This window comes from Nannobrachium achirus, assembly GCF_963921795.1.
Source record: "Nannobrachium achirus genome assembly, contig: SCAFFOLD_230, whole genome shotgun sequence".
Classification (NCBI taxonomy): domain Eukaryota; kingdom Metazoa; phylum Chordata; class Actinopteri; order Myctophiformes; family Myctophidae; genus Nannobrachium; species Nannobrachium achirus.
This window is the reverse complement of record NW_027664857.1, coordinates 17,405-36,965: the sequence shown is the minus strand read 5'-3', so window position 1 is coordinate 36,965 and position 19,561 is coordinate 17,405. Positions and strand designations below refer to the sequence as shown.

At 43.3% G+C, this 19,561-nt stretch overlaps 1 protein-coding gene across 1 annotated transcript in view; it reads right to left on the bottom strand.

Annotated features, from left to right (window-relative positions):
* Positions 1 to 12,816, bottom strand: part of LOC308280769 (NACHT, LRR and PYD domains-containing protein 3-like) — a gene marked incomplete at both ends in the record, with an annotated part of 60,801 nt that extends 47,985 nt beyond the window's left edge. The window contains 4 exons of the mRNA XM_080755088.1: positions 7,005 to 7,172; positions 7,268 to 9,041; positions 9,882 to 10,124; positions 12,501 to 12,816. Of these exons, the coding sequence (XP_080611214.1) occupies positions 7,005 to 7,172; positions 7,268 to 9,041; positions 9,882 to 10,124; positions 12,501 to 12,816 (2,501 nt within the window). The remainder of the gene's footprint in view (positions 1 to 7,004; positions 7,173 to 7,267; positions 9,042 to 9,881; positions 10,125 to 12,500) is intronic.
* Positions 12,817 to 19,561: the final 6,745 nt, after the last annotated feature.

Sequence of the window (19,561 nt, the reverse complement as noted above, 5' to 3'; positions counted from 1 at the left end):
TAGATTTTTTTTTCTTTTCTAGTTAAGTGTGCCTGCCATGCAATGCAATGGCAAAACACTTATTGTAATCCGCCATACTTAATTAAGTGTGCCTGCCATGCAATGCAATGGCAAAACACTTATTGTAATCCCGCCATACTTAAGTCAGTAAGTCAGTAAATCGGTAATGTTCTTGCAAATTTCGGCACGTAATAACTGCCGAACGATTTACGCCACCGCCGCAATATATACATCAAAACGTGCGGCTCGGCCGGGAATGGTGTGCTATTACTTTTCTTTCCGATCCGCATTACCATGGCAACGTAATTCGCAAAAAACGACGCGCAAAAACCCCCATTGACTTTGAATGGGGGACTCCGAAAAAAAAACAGAAACTTTGGCGCCACATAACTCTGCCATACTTTTGCCTAGCAACGTGATTTAAACTTTAAAATGCACACACAACTTTGGTCTTTTTCCCGCCAATAGGGATGAGCTGTAATTGATTAAGCCCCGCCCCCTCTATAACAGGAAGTGCCCTTTGCCAAACAGGAAGTGCCTCTACATCTCATGAACCGTTTATCGTACAGAGTTGTGGCTGGTGTCATACATTTTTTTTTTCTCAAAAAGTTTTTTTCTCAAAAAACTTTTTTTCTCTCAAAAACTTTTTTTTCTCAAAATTTTTTTTTTCCTAAAAATTTTTTTTTCTCATTTTTTTTTTCTCTCAAATTTTTTTTTTCTCAAAAAAATTTTTTTTCTCAATTTTTTTTCTCAAAAACTTTTTTTTCTCAAACATTTTTTTTTTCTCAATTTTTTTTTCCTCAAAAAACTTTTTTTCTCAAATTTTTTTTTTCTCAAAAAACTTTTTTTTTCTCAATTTTTTTTTCTCAAAATTTTTTTTTCTCAAAAGTTTTTTTTCTCAATTTTTTTTTTTTTATCTCAATTTTTTTTTTTTTTATCTCAAAAATCTCTATTTCGCCAAACAGGAAGTGCCCCTCACCAAACAGGAAGTGACCCTTTACCTCGTGAACCGTTTGTCGTACAGACGCGTAAATGTAACGCTAATGCTAACACCAACCGCTACACAAGGTTGCACAGACTTAGCGAGCTGCAGGCACACTTAAAATGTCTTAGAAATTTTCTTTTCTAGTTAGTGTGGTTGCCCTTACAGGGCAACACACTATAGTTCTAGGGAAACTATTCTTTATTTCTTTATTCTTCTTCTAGATAAACTTTTTTTTCGGCGCGTTTCACGGCCCACAGTTTTTGCGCCACACACTCGCGCCATATGTCAAATCGACCGGCTTCATCGGGAATCGTGTGCTATCATTTTGCTAAGAGAAAGGTTGTATCGTTTAATTGATATTAATTTATTAGTGAATTAATTTTCCCCATTGACTTATAATGGGAATCACAAAAACTCACATTGAATTATTTTTCTCTCACAAACCATTGGGGCTACAGTTTCAAAACTTGGAGAGGAGGTTCATAATGCAGGCAAGGATTTACTGAAAAATAATTACATCATTCGGCCTCATGGTGGCGCTATAACAGCTCACTTTACGTTTTGTTTTTATAACTCTTGAACCGTAGGTCGGAAAATTAAAATTATTTTTTCCCTGGATTCCTTGGGTCATGACGCATCTCCCTATATAGGCCACGCCCATTTGCGTCAGGATAGATTTTCCGCCATTTTGAATTTTCTTCAAAACACACTTTTTGCTCCTTTTCCTACATACTTTCTCCAAATGTCACAAAAATCGGTACACAAGATCTCTGAACCCACGCGATAAACATATTCAAGCGATATTTCGATAGTCCATACCGTTCGTCCGGAACTCGCTTCCAAAGTTAGCGAGAGGGGCCCGTTTTGCCAAAAATAGCCATAAATCATAAACGAAACATCCAGTCAACACCAAATTTTAACCACAAGTTGCGGGTGGGATATTCAACAAATCCCCAAAAGCATTTCCACTTCGACCCTTAGGGGGCGCCACAAACGCACAAAACGTAACCGTTTCAGGCCAAAACGCGTTTTTCAGGGGGAACAACCCTCTCAAAACGAAACACAAACGATCTCGGGAGCGACGTGACAACATAATCGTCTTGCAAAACTCGTGGGAGGGGGGCGGGGCGAGCAACCACACTCGCAATTTCCCAAATTGCACATTTTCTAGTTAAGTACGTAATTAATTTCCTTGCAAATTTCGGCACGTAATAACTGCCGCACGATTTACGCCACCGCCGCAATATATACATCAAAATGTGCGGCTCGGCCGGGAATGGTGTGCTATTACTTTTCTTTCCGATCCGCGTTACTATTGCAACGTAATTCGCAAAAAACTACGCCAAAAAACCCCATTGACTTAGAATGGGGGAAATTTCGGCACGTAATAACTTCCGCAGGATTTACGCCACCCACGCAATATATACATCAAAATGTGCGGCTCGGCCGGGAATGGTGTGCTATTACTTTTCCTTCCGATCTGCGTTACCATGGCAACGTAATTCGTAAAAAACTAGGCGCAAAAACCCCCATTGACTTTGAATGGGGGACTCGAAAAAAAAAACAGAAACTTTGGCACCACGTAACTCTGCCATACTTTTGCCTAGCAACGTCATTTAAACTTTAAAATGCACACACAACTTTGGTGTTTTCCGGCCAATAAGGATGAGCTGTAATTGATTAAGCCCCGCCCCCTCTGTATTCCTATTGGCTGGGCTTTAAACAGCCATTACTCCAGTTCACAGCATGGTACCGTCTTGAAATTTGGTGTCTGGACTTAAACGGCCAATAGGGACTTATTACTTAAGCCCTGTCCCCTCTTAAGCCCCGCCCATATCTTCCTATTGGCTGAGCTTTAAACAGCTCTATCTCCAGTTTGCAGCATGGTACTGTCTCAAAACTTGCCGTGTGTTCTTGCATGGCCAATAGGAATCATCTGTAATTGCTTAAGCCCCGCCCCCTCTGCCTTCCTATTGGCTGGGCTTTAAACAGCCATGTCTCCAGTTCCCAACACGTTACTGGTCTCAAAGTCGGTGGGTGGGTGGCTAATGTTAAAGCTAATGATAGGTTGCACACACTTAGCGAGCTGCAGGCACACTTAAAATTTCTTAGAAATGTTCTTTTCTAGTAATAATATTCTTCCCGCAAATTTCGGCACGTAATAACTGCCGCACGATTTACGCCACGGCCGCAATATATACATCAAAACGTGCGGCTCGGCCGGGAATGTTGTGCTATTACTTTTCTTTCCGATCCGCGTTACCATGGCAACCTGATTCGTAAAAAACTACGCGCAAAACCCCCCATTGACTTTGAATGGGGGACTCCGAAAAAAACCCAGAAACTTTGGCGCCACATAACTCTGCCATACTTTTGCCTAGCAACGTGATTTAAAATTTAAAATGCACACAACTTTGGTCTTTTTCCGGCCAATAGGGATGAGCTGTAATTGATTAAGCCCCGCCCCCTCTGTAACGGGAAGTGCCCTTCGCCAAACAGGAAGTGCCTCTACATCTCATGAACCGTTTGTCGTACAGACACGTTGGTGGTGTCATATGACTTGATTAACCTTAATCGGGGCCTATTTCGCCAAACAGGAAGTGCCCCTCACCAAACAGGGAGTGACCCTATATCTCATCAAGCGTTTGTCGTAGAGACTTGTTGGTGGCGTCAAATGACTTGATTAAGAGTCCTTAACCTTAATTGGGGGCTATTTCGCCAAACAGGAAGTGCCCCTCACCAAACAGGAAGTGACCCTATATCTCATCAACCGTTTGTCGTACAGACGCGTGGGTGGTGCCATATGACTTGATTAAGAATCTTTAACCTTAATTGGGGCCTATTTGGCCAAACAGTAAGTGCCCCTCACCAAACAGGAAGTGACCCTATATCTCATTAACCGTTTGTCGTACAGACGCGTGGGTGGTGTCTTATGACTTGATTAAGAGTCCTTAACCTTAATTGGTGCTTCCTTCGACAAACAGGAAGTGCCCTTCTCCAAACAGGAAGTGCCTCTATATCTCATGAACCATTTGTCGTACAGACAATAATGTTAAAGCTAATGCAAAAAATGCTAATGTTATAAAATCTAACCCTAATCTAACGTTAATGCTAACACAAAAAAAATCTAACGCTAATGCTAACATCAACCGCTACACAAGGTTGCTCACACTTAGCGAGCTGCAGGCACACTTAAAATTTCGTCGAAATTTTCTTTTCTAGTTAATAATGATCCCACAAATTTGGAGCCGTAATAACTGCCGCACGATTTACACCACCGCCGCAATTTATACATCAAAACGTGCGGCTTGGCCGGGAATGGTGTGCTATTACTTTTCTTTCCGATCCGTGTTACTATTACAACGTAATTCGCAAAAAAGGACGCCAAAAAACCCCATTGACTTAGAATGGGGGAAATTTTGGCACGTAATAACTGCCGCACGATTTACGCCACCCCCGCAATATATATATCAAAATGTGCGGCTCGGCCGGGAATGGTGTGCTATTACTTTTCTTTCCGATCCGCGTTACCATGGCAACGTAATTCGTAAAAAACTACGCGCAAAAACCCCCATTGACTTTGAATGGGAGACCCGGGAAAAAAAACAGAAACTTTGGTGCCACATAACTCTGCCATAATTTTGCCTAGCAACGTGATTTAAACTTTAAAATGCACGAACAAATTTGATCTTTTTCCGGCCAATAGGGATGAGCTGTAATTGATTAAGCCCCGCCTTTTCTGTAACAGGAAGTGCCCTCTCATGAACCGTTTGTCATACAGACGCACGGATGGCGTCATATGACTTGATTAAGAGTCCTTAAGCTTAATTGGTGCTTCCTGCGCCAAATAGGAAGTGCCCTTTGCCAAACAGGAAGTGCCTATATATCTCATGAACCGTTTGTCGTACAGTCGATAATGTTAAAGCTAATGCAAAAAATGCTAATGTTAAAAAAATCTAACGCTAATCTAACGTTAATGCTAACACCAAAAAAAATCTAACGCTAATGCTAACACCAACCGCTACACAAGGTTGCACACACTTAGCGAGCTGCAGGCACACTTAAAATGTCTTAGAAATTTTCTTTTCTAGTTCCAATTGCTTGTCAGGGTGGGGTCCCCAGTTCAAATAGGATTTTTTGAGGGGGTCACAGCCTAAAAAGGTACACATTTAATTTAAGTAAATGAAAGGATGACACAAAAAGCCATACATGAGGGCTTGTTTCCAGTTTTATAATAATCAATCGAACTGAAAAATGTTTTGCCTGCCTATTTGTTAGGTGGAAAGTTGTACTTGATCATGAAGTTGATAAAAAAAAAGTAACTTTGTTGTAGTAAGCTACTTTGCCGTGTAGCTTGTAGCTTGCTTTGCTACATTTTCTGTGGGTAGCTTCGTTGTAGCTTAAGCTATATTTCATCAAGAGTAGCTTGTAGCTTACCTTACTACATTTTCCAAGTAGCTTGCCCATCACTGTTAACCCTTTCCATGTAAGACTGATAACATTAACTTCCCACTTCTGGATGACAGATTCTCTATTTTTCCTAGTCCCCCCAGGAATCTGCGATTCCGCGACCACAGAATTTATCGCGGAACTCGCGACCACCCGCGGATTTCTCGGCCATTCGCGGACTCTTCTGACGGCCACGGAATAACAGTCGCGAGTGGCAGCAGAGCGGCGGGAGTAGTCATTACTACTATTATAAAACAATCTGTACATGGTCTGGCCAGTGGCCACCTCATACAGAGCCTGGGGGAATAGCTTATAGGCCAGTCAATCTAAGCTAAAAAAGGGCCTGACCCAAAAGAAATTGCAATAGTAATGGTTCAAGGTTTTTTATGATCCTTAGGGTCATACAAATAACATATTAAAAGTTGTGAATTATATATTTAGTGGATCAAGGTAGGCTATCCTCTAAAATGTGGTTACTATGGGCATGGTTTGGATGACAATATAGTCTTTGCAACAGAAAGTAATTATTAAAAACAATAACAATTAAAAAATAATACTTAATATTAGATTTTTATTCTCAAAAATGATTAATCGAATATTCGATTATTCTAACCACTAATTACAATTAATTGTAGCTATTTCATGAAGGGTTTTACCTTGATTATTAGAACTATAATTTTTAGCTCAATAACTGGTCATTTTAGGTTGTTTTTTAATGTCCACAGAATCAAGAAATGTTCTCCGCAGAATTCCGCAGAATCAGGATTGTTCTCTGTGGAATCAAGACTTTTTCTCCGCGGAGTCCTGGGAGGAGTATTTTGCTAGTTTACTCAACTGGATGAACCACATAACACTCGGGTGAATGAAACAAAATTACTTCCACTCTGACTGCATTGATCAATCAAATTGACATGTAAATTCTCTCCCTTTTTTCCCAGGAGAGCAACACCTCCTCCCCTAATAGAACCCCCACTGGCAGCAGGGGAGGAGAGAATTTACCCGTCAATTTGACTGATAAATGCAGTCAGAGTGGTGTAATCGTATATTATTTCATACTTAGGAAACGTTTCAGAAGGGGAAAAAAATGAGAACATATATCTTGAGTATTTAGGAAAAGTCAGGAAGGGGACATTTCTGAGACCTTCATGGGAAGAGTTATTGCACTTTGCGATCTCAAAATCGGTCAAAATGGCCTGTTAGTCATGTTAGGATGTTTCTTTGCTTTTCTTTTGTGTTGTGATTGTGTTCTGAAAATCCCCATCACAACAAATCACAAAGTCTTACCTTTCTTGGAAACTATTTTAAGGAGAGTTCTACTGCATGGTTTTAAGGGATTTCTCCTCAAACTGATGTTTACACAGAAAAAAAAATAGGTCACTTATGCCTACTAAATACCGTGATTGCCAGACTATAAGCTGCAGCTTTTTTCCCATGTTTTGAACTCTATATAATGATTTTTACAGCTACCGGCCACAACCTTATCATGACTTTTTTTTTTTTTTTTTAAATGTTTACACATATGCAAATGCTCCAGAATTTAAATTGGTTGAAACTGTTCAGGAATACTGACCTGAGGATCTCCAGTAAACAGTGTGGACTCCCCAGTCCGACAGAGAGTTGCTGGATTCCCAAATCCTGTAGATTGTTTTTACTGAGGTCCAATTCCATCAGGCTGGAGGAACTGATGACCGATGATAATCCCTCACAGCATCTCTCTGATAGGTTACAGCCACTCAGCCTGAAAACAAATAAGTTATAAAATCATGTATTTCATTTCATGTGATATAAATATTACTTTTTATGTTAAATGTATCCAGGTATCAGTTCACTTACAGAGCTCTATTTGCGGCTTTGACCAATGGCAGCAGCCCCAGAAGAGCCTCATCTGAAGCTTGGTATTTCTTCAGGTCAAACACGTCCAGCTCCTTATCTGATGACAGCAACACGAAGACCAGTGCTGACCACTGAGCAGGAGAGAGCTTGGCTGTGGAGAGACTTCCTGACTTCAGGTACTGTTGGATCTCCTCTTCTAGAGAGTGATCATTCAGCTCATTCAGACAGTGGAACAGATTGATTGTTCTCTCAGCAGAGGGATTCTCCCTGATCTTCTCCTTGATGTACGAAACTGTTTCCTGGTTGGTCTGTGATCTTTTTCCTGGATGTTTCAACAGTCTTTTTAAGAACACCCGATTGGACTCCAATGAGAGGCCTAACAGGAAACGGAGGAACAAGTCAAGGTGTCCATTTGGACTCTGCATGGCATTGTCTACAGCCGTCTGGTGTAAGTCATTTAAGTTGGATTTATCTCTAAACAGACCACGGAACACAGGCCTCGGGACAGGGGTTGACAGTAGGTTGACACCAGTGTCTTTGTATTTGAGGAGGACATAAAGAGCAGCTAGAAACTCCTGAACACTCAGATGGACAAAGCAGAACACTGTGTCCTTGTACATCCCACGCTCCTCTTTAAAGATCTGTGTGAACACTCCTGAGTACACTGCTGCATCTCTGATATCAATGCCACACTCATTCAGGTCGTCTTCGTAGAAGATCAGGTTGCCTTCCTGCAGCTGTTTAAAAGCCAGTTTTCCAAGAGACCGAATGGCCTTATCTGGATTTGAATGAAACTTACCATGAGTTCTGCCATGATACTTGGCCTCTTTTTGTATGTAATGGAGCACAATGAGGTGGATGTACATCTCACACTGGGTCTTTGGCAGCACTACATTCTCCTCTATACTCAACATGTCCTCCAGAACGTTAGCAGTGATCCAACAGAAGACTGGGATGTGGCACATGATCTTGAGGCTTCGTGATTTCCCGATGTGTGAGATGATTGTTCTGGCCTGGCTCTCATCACTGAATCTCTTCATGAAGTACTGCTCCTTCTGAGGGTCAGAGAACCCTCTAACCTCTGTCACCCTGTCAAAATCACAAGGGATCAGACCGGCTGCTGCAGGGCGTGTGGTTATCCAGATGCGAGCAGAGGGAAGCAGGTTTCCCCTGATGAGGTTTATTAGCAGAATGTCCACTGACGTTGGCTTTGCGACATCAGTCCAGATTTTCGTGTTCTCAAAGTTTAGAGAAAACCTCCACTCATCAAGGCCATCAAAGATGAACAAAACTTTGTACTTGTCAAGGCTGCTGATTACTGCTTGTGTGGTTTCACCAAAGAATGGATGAAGAAGTTCCATTAAGCTGTGATTCTTCTTCTTCTCCAAATTCAGCTTTCGGAAAGTGAATGGAAACATGAAATCGATATCCTGGTTGGTTTGGTTTTCTGCCCAGTCCAGAATGTACTTCTGAGTTAAGACCGTTTTCCCAATGCCGGCCACTCCCTTCATCATCACTGTTCTGATCTCACCTTCTCCAGGTAAAGGTTTAAAGATGTCGTTGAATTTGATTGGTGTTTCTGGTCTGGGTGGTTTCCTGGATGCCAGTTCAATCTGTCTGACCTCATGTTGTTTATTGACCTCTCCACTATCTCCCTTTGTGATGTAGACCTCTGTGAAAATCTGATTCAAATGTGTTTTCTTCCCTACTTTTGTCCACTCAAACACACACAGAAGATTCTTCTTCAGTTTAGCCTTGAGTTGTTGTTGGGGTTCTAAAAGACAAAAGGAAAGACAACATTGATAATTGCATGTTTGGGTGAATGTCGTCCTCAGAGGTCTTGGTAATTGTAACGTTAAAAGAGTATCATGTGTCTGCTGCTGAGCTACTGTATACAGTCAATTTTATGTTTAATTAATTAATACTGTCGCCAACAGCACAATTCAACTGTCAAGTGGCATTATATTTATGTTGTCATGTGACATTTGATCCAATTCCATAAAGATGTCATTAAGTCCTGGTGACATTTGTTTAATACAATTACAAAAGTAATATTTACTCTGACCAAGATTCCTTCATAACTCACCAATGGTTTTACATTGCAGACGAGAAGGTGGGACCTCTGCATGAATTTCAGTTGAGTCTTCTACTGGAAGATCAGGTCCTGAGAGGAGGATAATGAAATGAGCTCTGTGAGTGACATTCATGCTATGGAACTCCTGTCATCATCTAGGGAGAGTGACGTTCATATCTTGCCAGCAGAAAGACCACATTAGCCTCGTAACCAATGTGTACTTTGGCCTGTGGAGCTGACACTGATGCTTAAGTTGAATGGGCCACATTACTACAGAATTAGTTGTTTTGAAGTATAGATTTGAGAACAACCTTAATTAACAACTTTTTTAAATTGCCTTTTGTGAGTTCATTTTGTGTCTCAGTTTTTTGTATTAATACAGTATAATGTTGTATTGTGGTAATCCCAACAATGTGCTGGCCATTCTCTTATGAAATTAAATTGAAAACTATTCTGAAAATGAAAACAAAAACATAGTCTCTCGACTTTGGCTGTCCGGCCTGGCGGAGACAATAACAATAGCAATGAATCTGATCTTACCAAGGCTCTTCAACAGGTCAGGGTGGTGTTGTTTAAGGGCATCATAAAATGCTTCTCTAACGGCTCTTCCACCTGGAGTTAGCACCATGGTGTACATTGTCCTCATTTGGTCCATGCTTGTCTTCTCAGCTCGAATCCCAACATAGTGCTCAGGATGGACCATGGTTTCTAGACTGTCTACTATAGGCATGACTGCGGTGACCTTTTGAATCAACCGCGCCCTGTGCTGGATCACAAAATGTCCTGTTTGCAAGAGAAAAAAAGAGTGGTTGATCAGATAAATATATCACAGAAAATTGTCATTATGTGATTTAAAAAATAAATCTCTCTGCATCTGTACATCCCCACAAGAATAGTAGTGGAACAACTGGTACGTGCATAGTTTGGGAATAAGATGTATGTTCCTCCTGTTCATAGGGTAAGGAAGGCTAGGGCCTTCCCAAATGCTATGCTGGGTATTTTACAAATGATATATAATATATGTGCATAGCATTGTGTGTGTGTGTGTGTGTGTGTGTGTGTGTGTGTGTGTGTGTGTGTGTGTGTGTGTGTGTGTGTGTGTGTGTGTGTGTGTGTGTTGTTGCAACCCCTTAGTGATGATCAGGTGATAATTCAGCTAGGCTTAGGTTAAAAAAATAAAAGACCCAAGTAGCCAATCACATCCTGATACCACGGCAAATAATTACTGACTTTTACATGTAACAGAGTATTTATATAATGCAGTATTGATACTTTTACTTAAAGTTGTACTATGTAACTTTTTTTATAAAACAAATCTTAAAATTCTCCTAACTATTAAATCACAAAAGTTTTAGAAGATCCGCGCCGTGAATTTCAGCCTGTAAAGCCTTCTCTGTATGTAAACTGAGATCCTTGCCGTGGACCGGATCTCGCGCCAAAATTGCGTCATCACACTACCGGCCAATCACAGCGAGGGTTATACAACTGCCGGCCAATCACAGCGCATCTTGAAGTGGGGTCGCTATGGCAGCCATATTTGTTGTCGCCCGTTTGTACCATCCCTTCTCTAGGTAATTTCGCCTACCAGGCAGGGTGAAGGAGTCCGTATCTCTGGAATTACTGAACGCACAGGAACAAGGGACCCCTTAAAAGATAGATCTCAGCGAGGTGGAGGCAGACGCGGGGGTCTGAAGGTACGAAAAACGTCCGAAAGACGCGGACGCGACCGCGGTTTGCTATAGGGCTAATGACCACTAGTTGGGCATCTTACACAGTATGGCTTTAAGTAAAAAATGTAGTACTTTTTCCATTACTGCAGACGCAGAAAACGACTGTGTCTTACGTGCCGCCCACTACTGTTTTCCAATTTAATTAGCACTATTATAGCAATATTATTTCATAATAACCTACACAAAGTCTGGTCTTAATACATGTCCTCCCTTTTCATTTTAAAACAGAAATCTCATTGTTATTATTATGATATATTTTCTGTGATAGGATACAAGAGGAGTCCCCCAACATGTAGCCTCAGCAAACGTTCGGCTCACTGCCGCTATGCGCCTTTTAGATAGACAGAAAAAACTCACCTTTTCCTGCATTCATCAAGCTGTCACCAGCAAGGTCAGGGGGAGGTATGGGTAGGCTTTGGCTTTGTCCTTTTACCAGTTTCGAGTCGCAGCCACCTGTAAGTGATTTGTCTGTAATGAGAGTGTCATCCGATATAATGTTGATGTTCAGTTGTGGTGTTTGGTTTTCAGTTTCTGACTGCAGCCTAGTTGGTTTTTCAGTAGTCCTAACTTCCAAGCTCATGTGGTTTGTTTATGTTTTCGGCAACTTTATCATGTATAGGCTTTTTTGGGTCAGATTTGGTGTTGGGTGTTTGCCTGGTTGTTTCCCAATGTGGGTTTGGAGGTCATTGTTGAAGCATTTGGTGAGTTTAGTCATACTCTTTTTTAATCTTAGAGTTTTCTTTTTACCCCCAGTTTTATAGGCCTCATTATGTTTGAATTTATCCATGCTCTGAGCGTGCTTTGACCCTGATGGTTCTCATGGCAGCCATGGCATTTAGAATATCTATTTGGTTTTAAACCCCAGCCATGCTTCTTTGACCTGTGTACTCCTGAGTTCAGCAGACCAGTCCAAATTCACCAGTTTGTGATTAAAGGCTTCGCTAGAGTAGGTTTTTATGTTTCTAGCTGAGAATGTTTTGTCACAGCCAGCATTGGATTTTTGTTTTGTACGGGTACAATAAATCATATGGTGATCAATTAAACCGCATACAATAGCCCCACTCAAGGTGATTATGGACTTGTCCTTTGATGTTTTGAGAAAGTGTACCCTCATTCTAGTGGGTTTAGTAATTAGCTGACTGAGGCCGTGCAGATCACAAAGCTTACTGAACGATTTGAAGACCCAATAAGATGTTTTTCTTCACCATCCAACTTTGCTAAGAACTCCTCAAGCAAATCATAGAATCACTCTGATGGGGAGGTCTGTATTCAGTGCTATTAGTAGGCCTACATATACTGTACATGCAAACTCTACCTCCACACCTATTTCTATCATTCCTGATTACTGAATAGTTTTCTATTTCAATTTAAGAGTCTGTTGTTGAGTCATCAAGCTTGGTCTCTGAGAAGGTCAAAAAGTGAATCTTACCGTGTTCTGCCGTGGGACACTCTGGATCTCCACTCCCGGCCTCGTTGTGTCCCTCGGTCGGACTCAATGTTTCCTTACGTCGCGTCCCGATGTAGCTGGGTTTGACAGGGATTTGCAGGATTTGTGGACGACTGCGGACGGCTGCGTTGATCACTTGGAGTTCATCGGTTAGCCGTGAAGGTGCTGCGGGGGTCCCTGGAACCTCGTACTCTGCAGCGTTTTGTCCCTCGGTCGGACAAAATGTTTCCTTCCCTGGCGTCCCGATGTAGCTGGGTTTGACAGGGATTTGAGGATGAGTCGTGATCTGAGGATCCATTGTTGTTGTTGTCGCGGTAGCGTTAGCAACATTAGCTTGGGGTGGGATCGGCTGATCCCTGGCCAAACTGGCATCTGCTTGCCTGGTAGTGTTTGGACCAGGGTTTTGTGGTACATCTCCCGATCGTAGCAGGTAAAGGAAGATCAATGTCCTTCTATCAAACTTGCCAGAGAGGGGTTTATTCTTCCGATCCGGGTTTGATGTTAACGTGGAGTAGATAGTAGCTGTACCGAAACCAAGATGTTTGCGCTCGGTCCCGTCATGCAGGTAGAAGGCGTTGTGGGACTCCTTCTGTTCTCGAACATAATTCTCCGACTCTATTTGGTGGAGGTTCCGTGGTGAGTTAAGGTACGAATCCATACTCCACAGAACGAAGAGGAGAAAGTAAGCAAAAATCCTAGCCGATGGTGCTGATTTAGCCCAAGGAGAGCGAGCAGGTATGTTTGAGAAACACACGATAAGGAGACGATTTCCTTTGTGTGAGCGTGTGTGTGTGCATGTCATCTTGGTGGTGAATGATGGATGCGAGGGAGGGGGGGAGGGACCACTCATCTTGCCTGGACTGGAGGAACAGCAGGTAGCACAGAACCTGCACAATAGCATCATGTCACTGTTAAGTTAAACTAAACAATAACAACAACATTAACTTTAAAACAGAAAGGCTTGTCTATCATCTGAATACCGGCCTGGTAGCCCAATCACAGGCTACTGTGGCCCAGGAGTCACACCCAAACTGCAGATACAAGCCCACAAAGCCTTTGTATGTTTGTTTGTTTACCCCTTATGCCAGGTGCCCAGTCCCCCCCCCCCCCCCCCCCCCAGCTAGTGAATGATAGCGACATGCAGGCAAGTCCTCGAAAAGACACGCTCTGATTGGCCAGAGGCACTTTGAGTGACAGTTCAACCCCAAACATTATGTACTATTCTGGCTCCCTGTTTCACAACTTCTAATGGCGCTGAGTCGCCTCATGCGACCTTCACAACACTCGACACGGCAACTCGCTCGCTGCCGCTCGCTAGGCCGTGTCTCACGTGGCTCAAGGTCGCCTTGAAGACGTGGGTGTATCAGTCAAACAGAGAGCTCTGAGACTTCATTTATGACTCACCGATGGAATGATCTTCAGTAACTTCTGTTGTTTTCTGGTGATTCTATCTGGAAGTCACTGAAAGCAAAGAAAATACATTGTTATACAGAGACCAGACATCATTGTTCTGAAAGTTATCTCAATGTGATCTCAATGACACACATGCACAACGCACATCAAACACCACACACACACCACACGCGTGCAGGAGCACACACGCACACAGGATGGATGGATGGATGGATGCACGGACGGACAGGGGCGAAAACATTGTGTCTGGCTCTTGGCCGTCCAGCCTGACGGATACTGGTATAACCTTGTTGATGCGTTGTGAGCTTGTAGATCTGCTATTTCTGGTGAATGTTCACATCTCCCCAGAATAGGGATGCTGGGGTTCAAGTGCTTATATGTCCTAAATGTAGGATCCACTGTCAACACTGAAGGTGTACAGTAAGCTCCCCAGCCTCTACTTCATGTTCTTACTCTCCATGGTGACGTCTCATTTGGGTGAAGGACATTATTCACAACTAGCCTTGGATCACTTCACTTTTCAACAATAAACAACACAACCAGGATATGATCCATAAGTCCACACCAGCCCTTCCAATGTTTTAGCTTAATGACAGTTATCACTCTAAACCAGGGGTCTTCAACAGGGGGTCCATGCAGGACCCCTAGGGGGTCCTCAGAGTTACTACAGGGGGTCCTCCAAATCTTTGTGTGATAGATTTTTTTTCTCTTTTTTATATTAAAGATTTGAACCCTAGCGTCCATATTCTGAGAACTTTAGCAAAACATTGCAGATCTACAAGCTCGAGCTTGTAGATCGGCTATTTTTGGTAAAGAGGTTTGCTGTAGAGGGGAAAAAGAGCAGAGGTAAAGGTCAAGTTTATTAAGTATTGACGGTTCAAGTGGTTAAATATCTGAAAACACAAATTGACATGAATGCAAAATACACTGATGATTGTGCTGTCAAACAATGAAACTATATGGAATCTATGAACAGGTTGTGGGGGTTCCTGCTTCATCTCTCTCTCAACTAAGGGGTCCTTGGCATGAAAACATTGAAGACCCCTGAACTAAACTAACCTACCCTCATACAGTATGACACTGTGGTATGTCATGTTATGTATGATATGAATTCTAGACAGATTTATGGAGTGCAATCGTCTTAAAAACAGTTGATCCCAGGGTCATTTTCCCAGTATCATAAACATAATAACAAAGGTGCTCTTCTGTGTGGCCAATCCAGCTGCATGGTAAGACTGAGGTGAAGGAGCTTTGAAGAGCATGACTTTTTGTTTGGGGTGGCACTAGCCAGGTGTCTCCCCTTCTGCAGATTACCTGACTCCACCCTCCAAGCCAGTACTGGAGCACTTGGTTAGGACACAAACACACCCATAGAGCACAAAAGTATAGGCATCAAAATATACTTAGGATATTAAAGTAAAAGTACTCAGGGGCGCCCGCTGGCCTGCTGGTCCAGGCGCATACCACTTGGGCATTGCCAACTGGGGGAGCGACCTTTGCTGCGTGTCACTCCTCGTCTCTCCCCCCATTTCCTGTCGGTCTAATGTACTATCAATAGAGGCATAAAAGCCCCAAACAAAGCTGTGTGGAGTTTGCACGTTCTCCCCGTGTCTCCTAGGGTAGATGCCCTCACAAAAACATGCAGTAGTCCTGATTTCTATACTACCTCCCCCTAGCCAGCCAGGTGCTCCACAATTCCCCTGGCACGGCAGGGGGAGAGTGGAAACCAGGACTACAGGTTAGGTAGTTGGCACTGGGTGAGAAAATGGGTTGCAAAACTGTGGGATAAAAAAAAAGACCCAAAACAAATATTAAAAAAAAGTAAAAGTACGTAGCAGATCTACAAGCTCAAAACATGTGACAAATTGTATATCAGCTTCTTACGATTGTTAGCCAAAGTATTAATTGTTTCATCTAGAATAATAAAATCTATGTTTGTATTAATAATAAAATCTGCAAAGTAACATAACTAAAGCTGTCAAATTATGTAATTTTAGCGGAGTATAAGTAATAACAATGAAAAGCCTGTCCACTGATCTCCCTGACAACCAACAACAACCAATAAAATGTCTGACTGTCCTTTCAGGCTGTAGGATTTACAGTAAATCTTAAATGTGGACATTAGGGAAGTTGACATCAGGGACCTCCATATATGGGCATAAAGGCAATGGTTCCCCACGATAAAATGACCCAAAATGTATTTGAAAGTGAAATAGCCCTTTAATTAACTAATATATAAGGGTCTTCAACAGGTGGTCCGGGACCCCTAGGGGGACCTCAGAGTTATAGGGGGCGGCCAAACCTTTGTGTGGTAGGATTTATTTTATATTATCCACTTGAAAGCTAGCATCCCCATTCGAGGAGAACATTAGCCAAAAATAGCAGATCTACAAGCTCACAACACCTCGCAGAAGAGGTTTGGTGTAAAGGGAGAAAAGAACAGACTAAGTACAGAGTGTATGGTCAGGTTTAACATGTTTAATCTGTAACACCATTTCATACAATATGGAGTGGGGGTCCCTGTTTCATCTCTCTGCAGCTAAGGGGTCCATGGCTTGAAAAACATTGAAGACCCCCTGATATAGCATATATTATATCCCACAAAATTATAAAGCAATAACAATCATCCTTCCATGAATTTATAGACTTGGGATAATAGGGTCTTGACTGTATTACTATGTATAGACTCAGGGGGTCCCTGATAGGGTCTTGACTGTATTACTATGTATAGACTCAGGGGGTCCCTGATAGGGTCTTGACTGCATGTATTACCATGTATAGACTCAGGGGGTCCCTGCTAGGGTCTTGACTGCATGTATTACTATGTATAGACTCAGGGGGTCCCTGCTAGGGTCTTGACTGTATTACTATGTATAGACTCAGGGGGTCCCTGCTAGGGTCTCACTCTTGACTGTATTACTATGTATAGACTCAGGGGGTCCCTGCTAGGGGCTGTATTACTATGTAATACAGACTCAGGGGGTCCCTGCTTGGGGCTGTATTACTATGTAATACAGACTCAGGGGGTCCCTGCTAGGGGCTGTATTACTATGTATAGACTCAGGGGGTCCCCGCTAGGGTCTTGACTGCATGTATTACTATTTATGGACTCCGGGGGTCCATGCTAGGGGCTGTATTACTATGTATAGACTCAGGGGGTCCCTGCTAGGGTCTTACTCTTGACTGTATTACTATGTATAGACTCAGGGGGTCCCTGCTAGGGGCTTGACTGTATTACTATGTATAGACTCAGGGGGTCCCTGCTAGGGTCTTGACTGTATTACTATGTATAGACTCAGGGGGTCCCTGCTAGGGGCTGTATTACTATGTATAGACTCAGGGGGTCCCTGCTAGGGACTGTATTACTATGTATAGACTCAGGGGGTCCCTGCTAGGGTCTTGACTGCATGTATTACTATGTATAGACTCAGGGGGTCCCTGCTAGGGGCTGTATTACTATGTATAGACTCAGGGGGTCCCTGCTAGGGGCTTGACTGTATTACTATGTATAGACTCAGGGGGTCCCTGCTAGGGGCTGTATTACTATGTATAGACTCAGGGGGTCCCTGCTAGGGGCTTTATTACCTGACCTTCTCTGCTGCTGAAACCCTCATACACGCCTTCATTTCATCCCGACTCGACTACTGCAACAGCATACTCTATGGCATCACCTCCAATTCACTCAACAAACTCCAATATATCCAAAATTCTGCCGCCCGCCTACTCACCAGCACCCGCTCCAGAGACCACATCACACCCATCCTCCATGACCTCCACTGGCTGCCCGTAAAACAACGGATCCATTTCAAATTACTCCTCACCACCTACAAAGCACTGCACAACCTGGCCCCCACATACCTCTCCGACCTCCTCCAGCCATATGTCCCCACCCGGGCGCTCAGGTCCAGAGAGGCTGGCCTCCTCGAGGTCCCAAAGGCTAACCGCCGAACCTGGGGAGACAGGGCGTTCTCAGTGGCCGCCCCCACCCTCTGGAACGAACTCCCCAAATGCGTCAGAGATGCCCCCTCCCTCCCCTCCTTCAAAACTGCCCTGAAAACTCACCTATTCAAAATTGCCTTCCCCAGCTGATCTCGGACCATACTTATGTTTTATTGTTCTCTACTGTATCTTTTATCTTATCCTAGTTTTTTTTTTTCTCCTAATAAAGTTGTTGTTTTTACCTGCCTTACACACACACGCACACACACAAACAATTTAGTATTGTAAAGCGTCTTTGAGTACTAAGAAAAGCGCTATATAAATCACAGCTATTATTATTATTATTATTACTATGTTTAGACTCGGGGGGTCCCTGCAAGGGGCTGTATTACTATGTATAGACTCAGGGGGTCCCTGCTAGTGACTGTATTACTATGTATAGACTCAGGGGGTCCCTGCTAGGGGCTGTATTACTATGTATAGACTCAGGGGGTCCCTGCTAGGGGCTGTATTACTATGTATAGACTCAGGGGGTCCCTGCTAGGGACTGTATTACTATGTGTAGACTCAGGGGGTCCCTGCTAGGGACTGTATTATATGTATAGACTCAGGGGGTCCCTGCTAGGGACTGTATTACTATGTATAGACTCAGGGGGTCCCTGCTAGGGGCTGTATTACTATGTATAGACTCAGGGGGTCCCTGCTAGGGACTGTATTACTATGTGTAGACTCAGGGGGTCCCTGCTAGGGACTGTATTACTATGTATAGACTCAGGGGGTCCCTGCTAGGGGCTGTATTACTATGTATAGACTCAGGGGGTCCCTGCTAGGGGCTGTATTACTATTTATAGACTCAGGGGGTCCCTGCTAGGGACTGTATTACTATGTGTAGACTCAGGGGGTCCCTACTAGGGACTGTATTACTATGTATAGACTCAGGGGGTCCCTGCTAGGGACTGTATTACTATGTATAGACTCAGGGGGTCCCTGCTAGGGACTGTATTACTATGTTTAGACTCAGGGGGTCCCTGCTATGTATAGGGGAAACGATGAGTACTACCCAATAATCGGGCTATTTAATTACCCCCCCGACAATCGGGCTGCCTCCGACTGAAACGGGCCCGACTATCGGGCATGAATGTCGTCTAGCGTGAGGTCTCACAGATCCACTCGGAGCCCAGCCGAGTGGCTCGGAGGACGATCGGGGGTAGCCCGACTCTTTTCAAACATGTTTGATATTTTCCTGGATCAGTACTGGTCTGGAAGACTGGAACAGCAGCAGGGGGCTGAGAGAAAATAGGTACAGCAGCCGCTGATAGACGCAAGTCTCTGAGCATACATATCTGAGTGACAGATCTATCTCTTTTTATTCTCTCCACCTCTCCCTCTGCCTCTCACTCACTCACACACACACACGCGCGCACACACAGACACACTTTTCATAGTGTCCGCCCGTCCATTATGTTGTATCATGAATGATTGGGATTTAAATTAAAACTCAACGGTAACGCGATCCAGAAAAAAAAAAAAAAGAAGAAATAACGCTACCAGCCACTGTCTGCAGTCAGTCACATGCTGCGACAAGAACATCACATCATTCAGTACACGCCCATCCTGATCTACGGGGGCTCTCCCCTGATCTGCAAGCCTACAACGTGGCATGGAGGTTACACAGGTTGGTCTTGGAGACC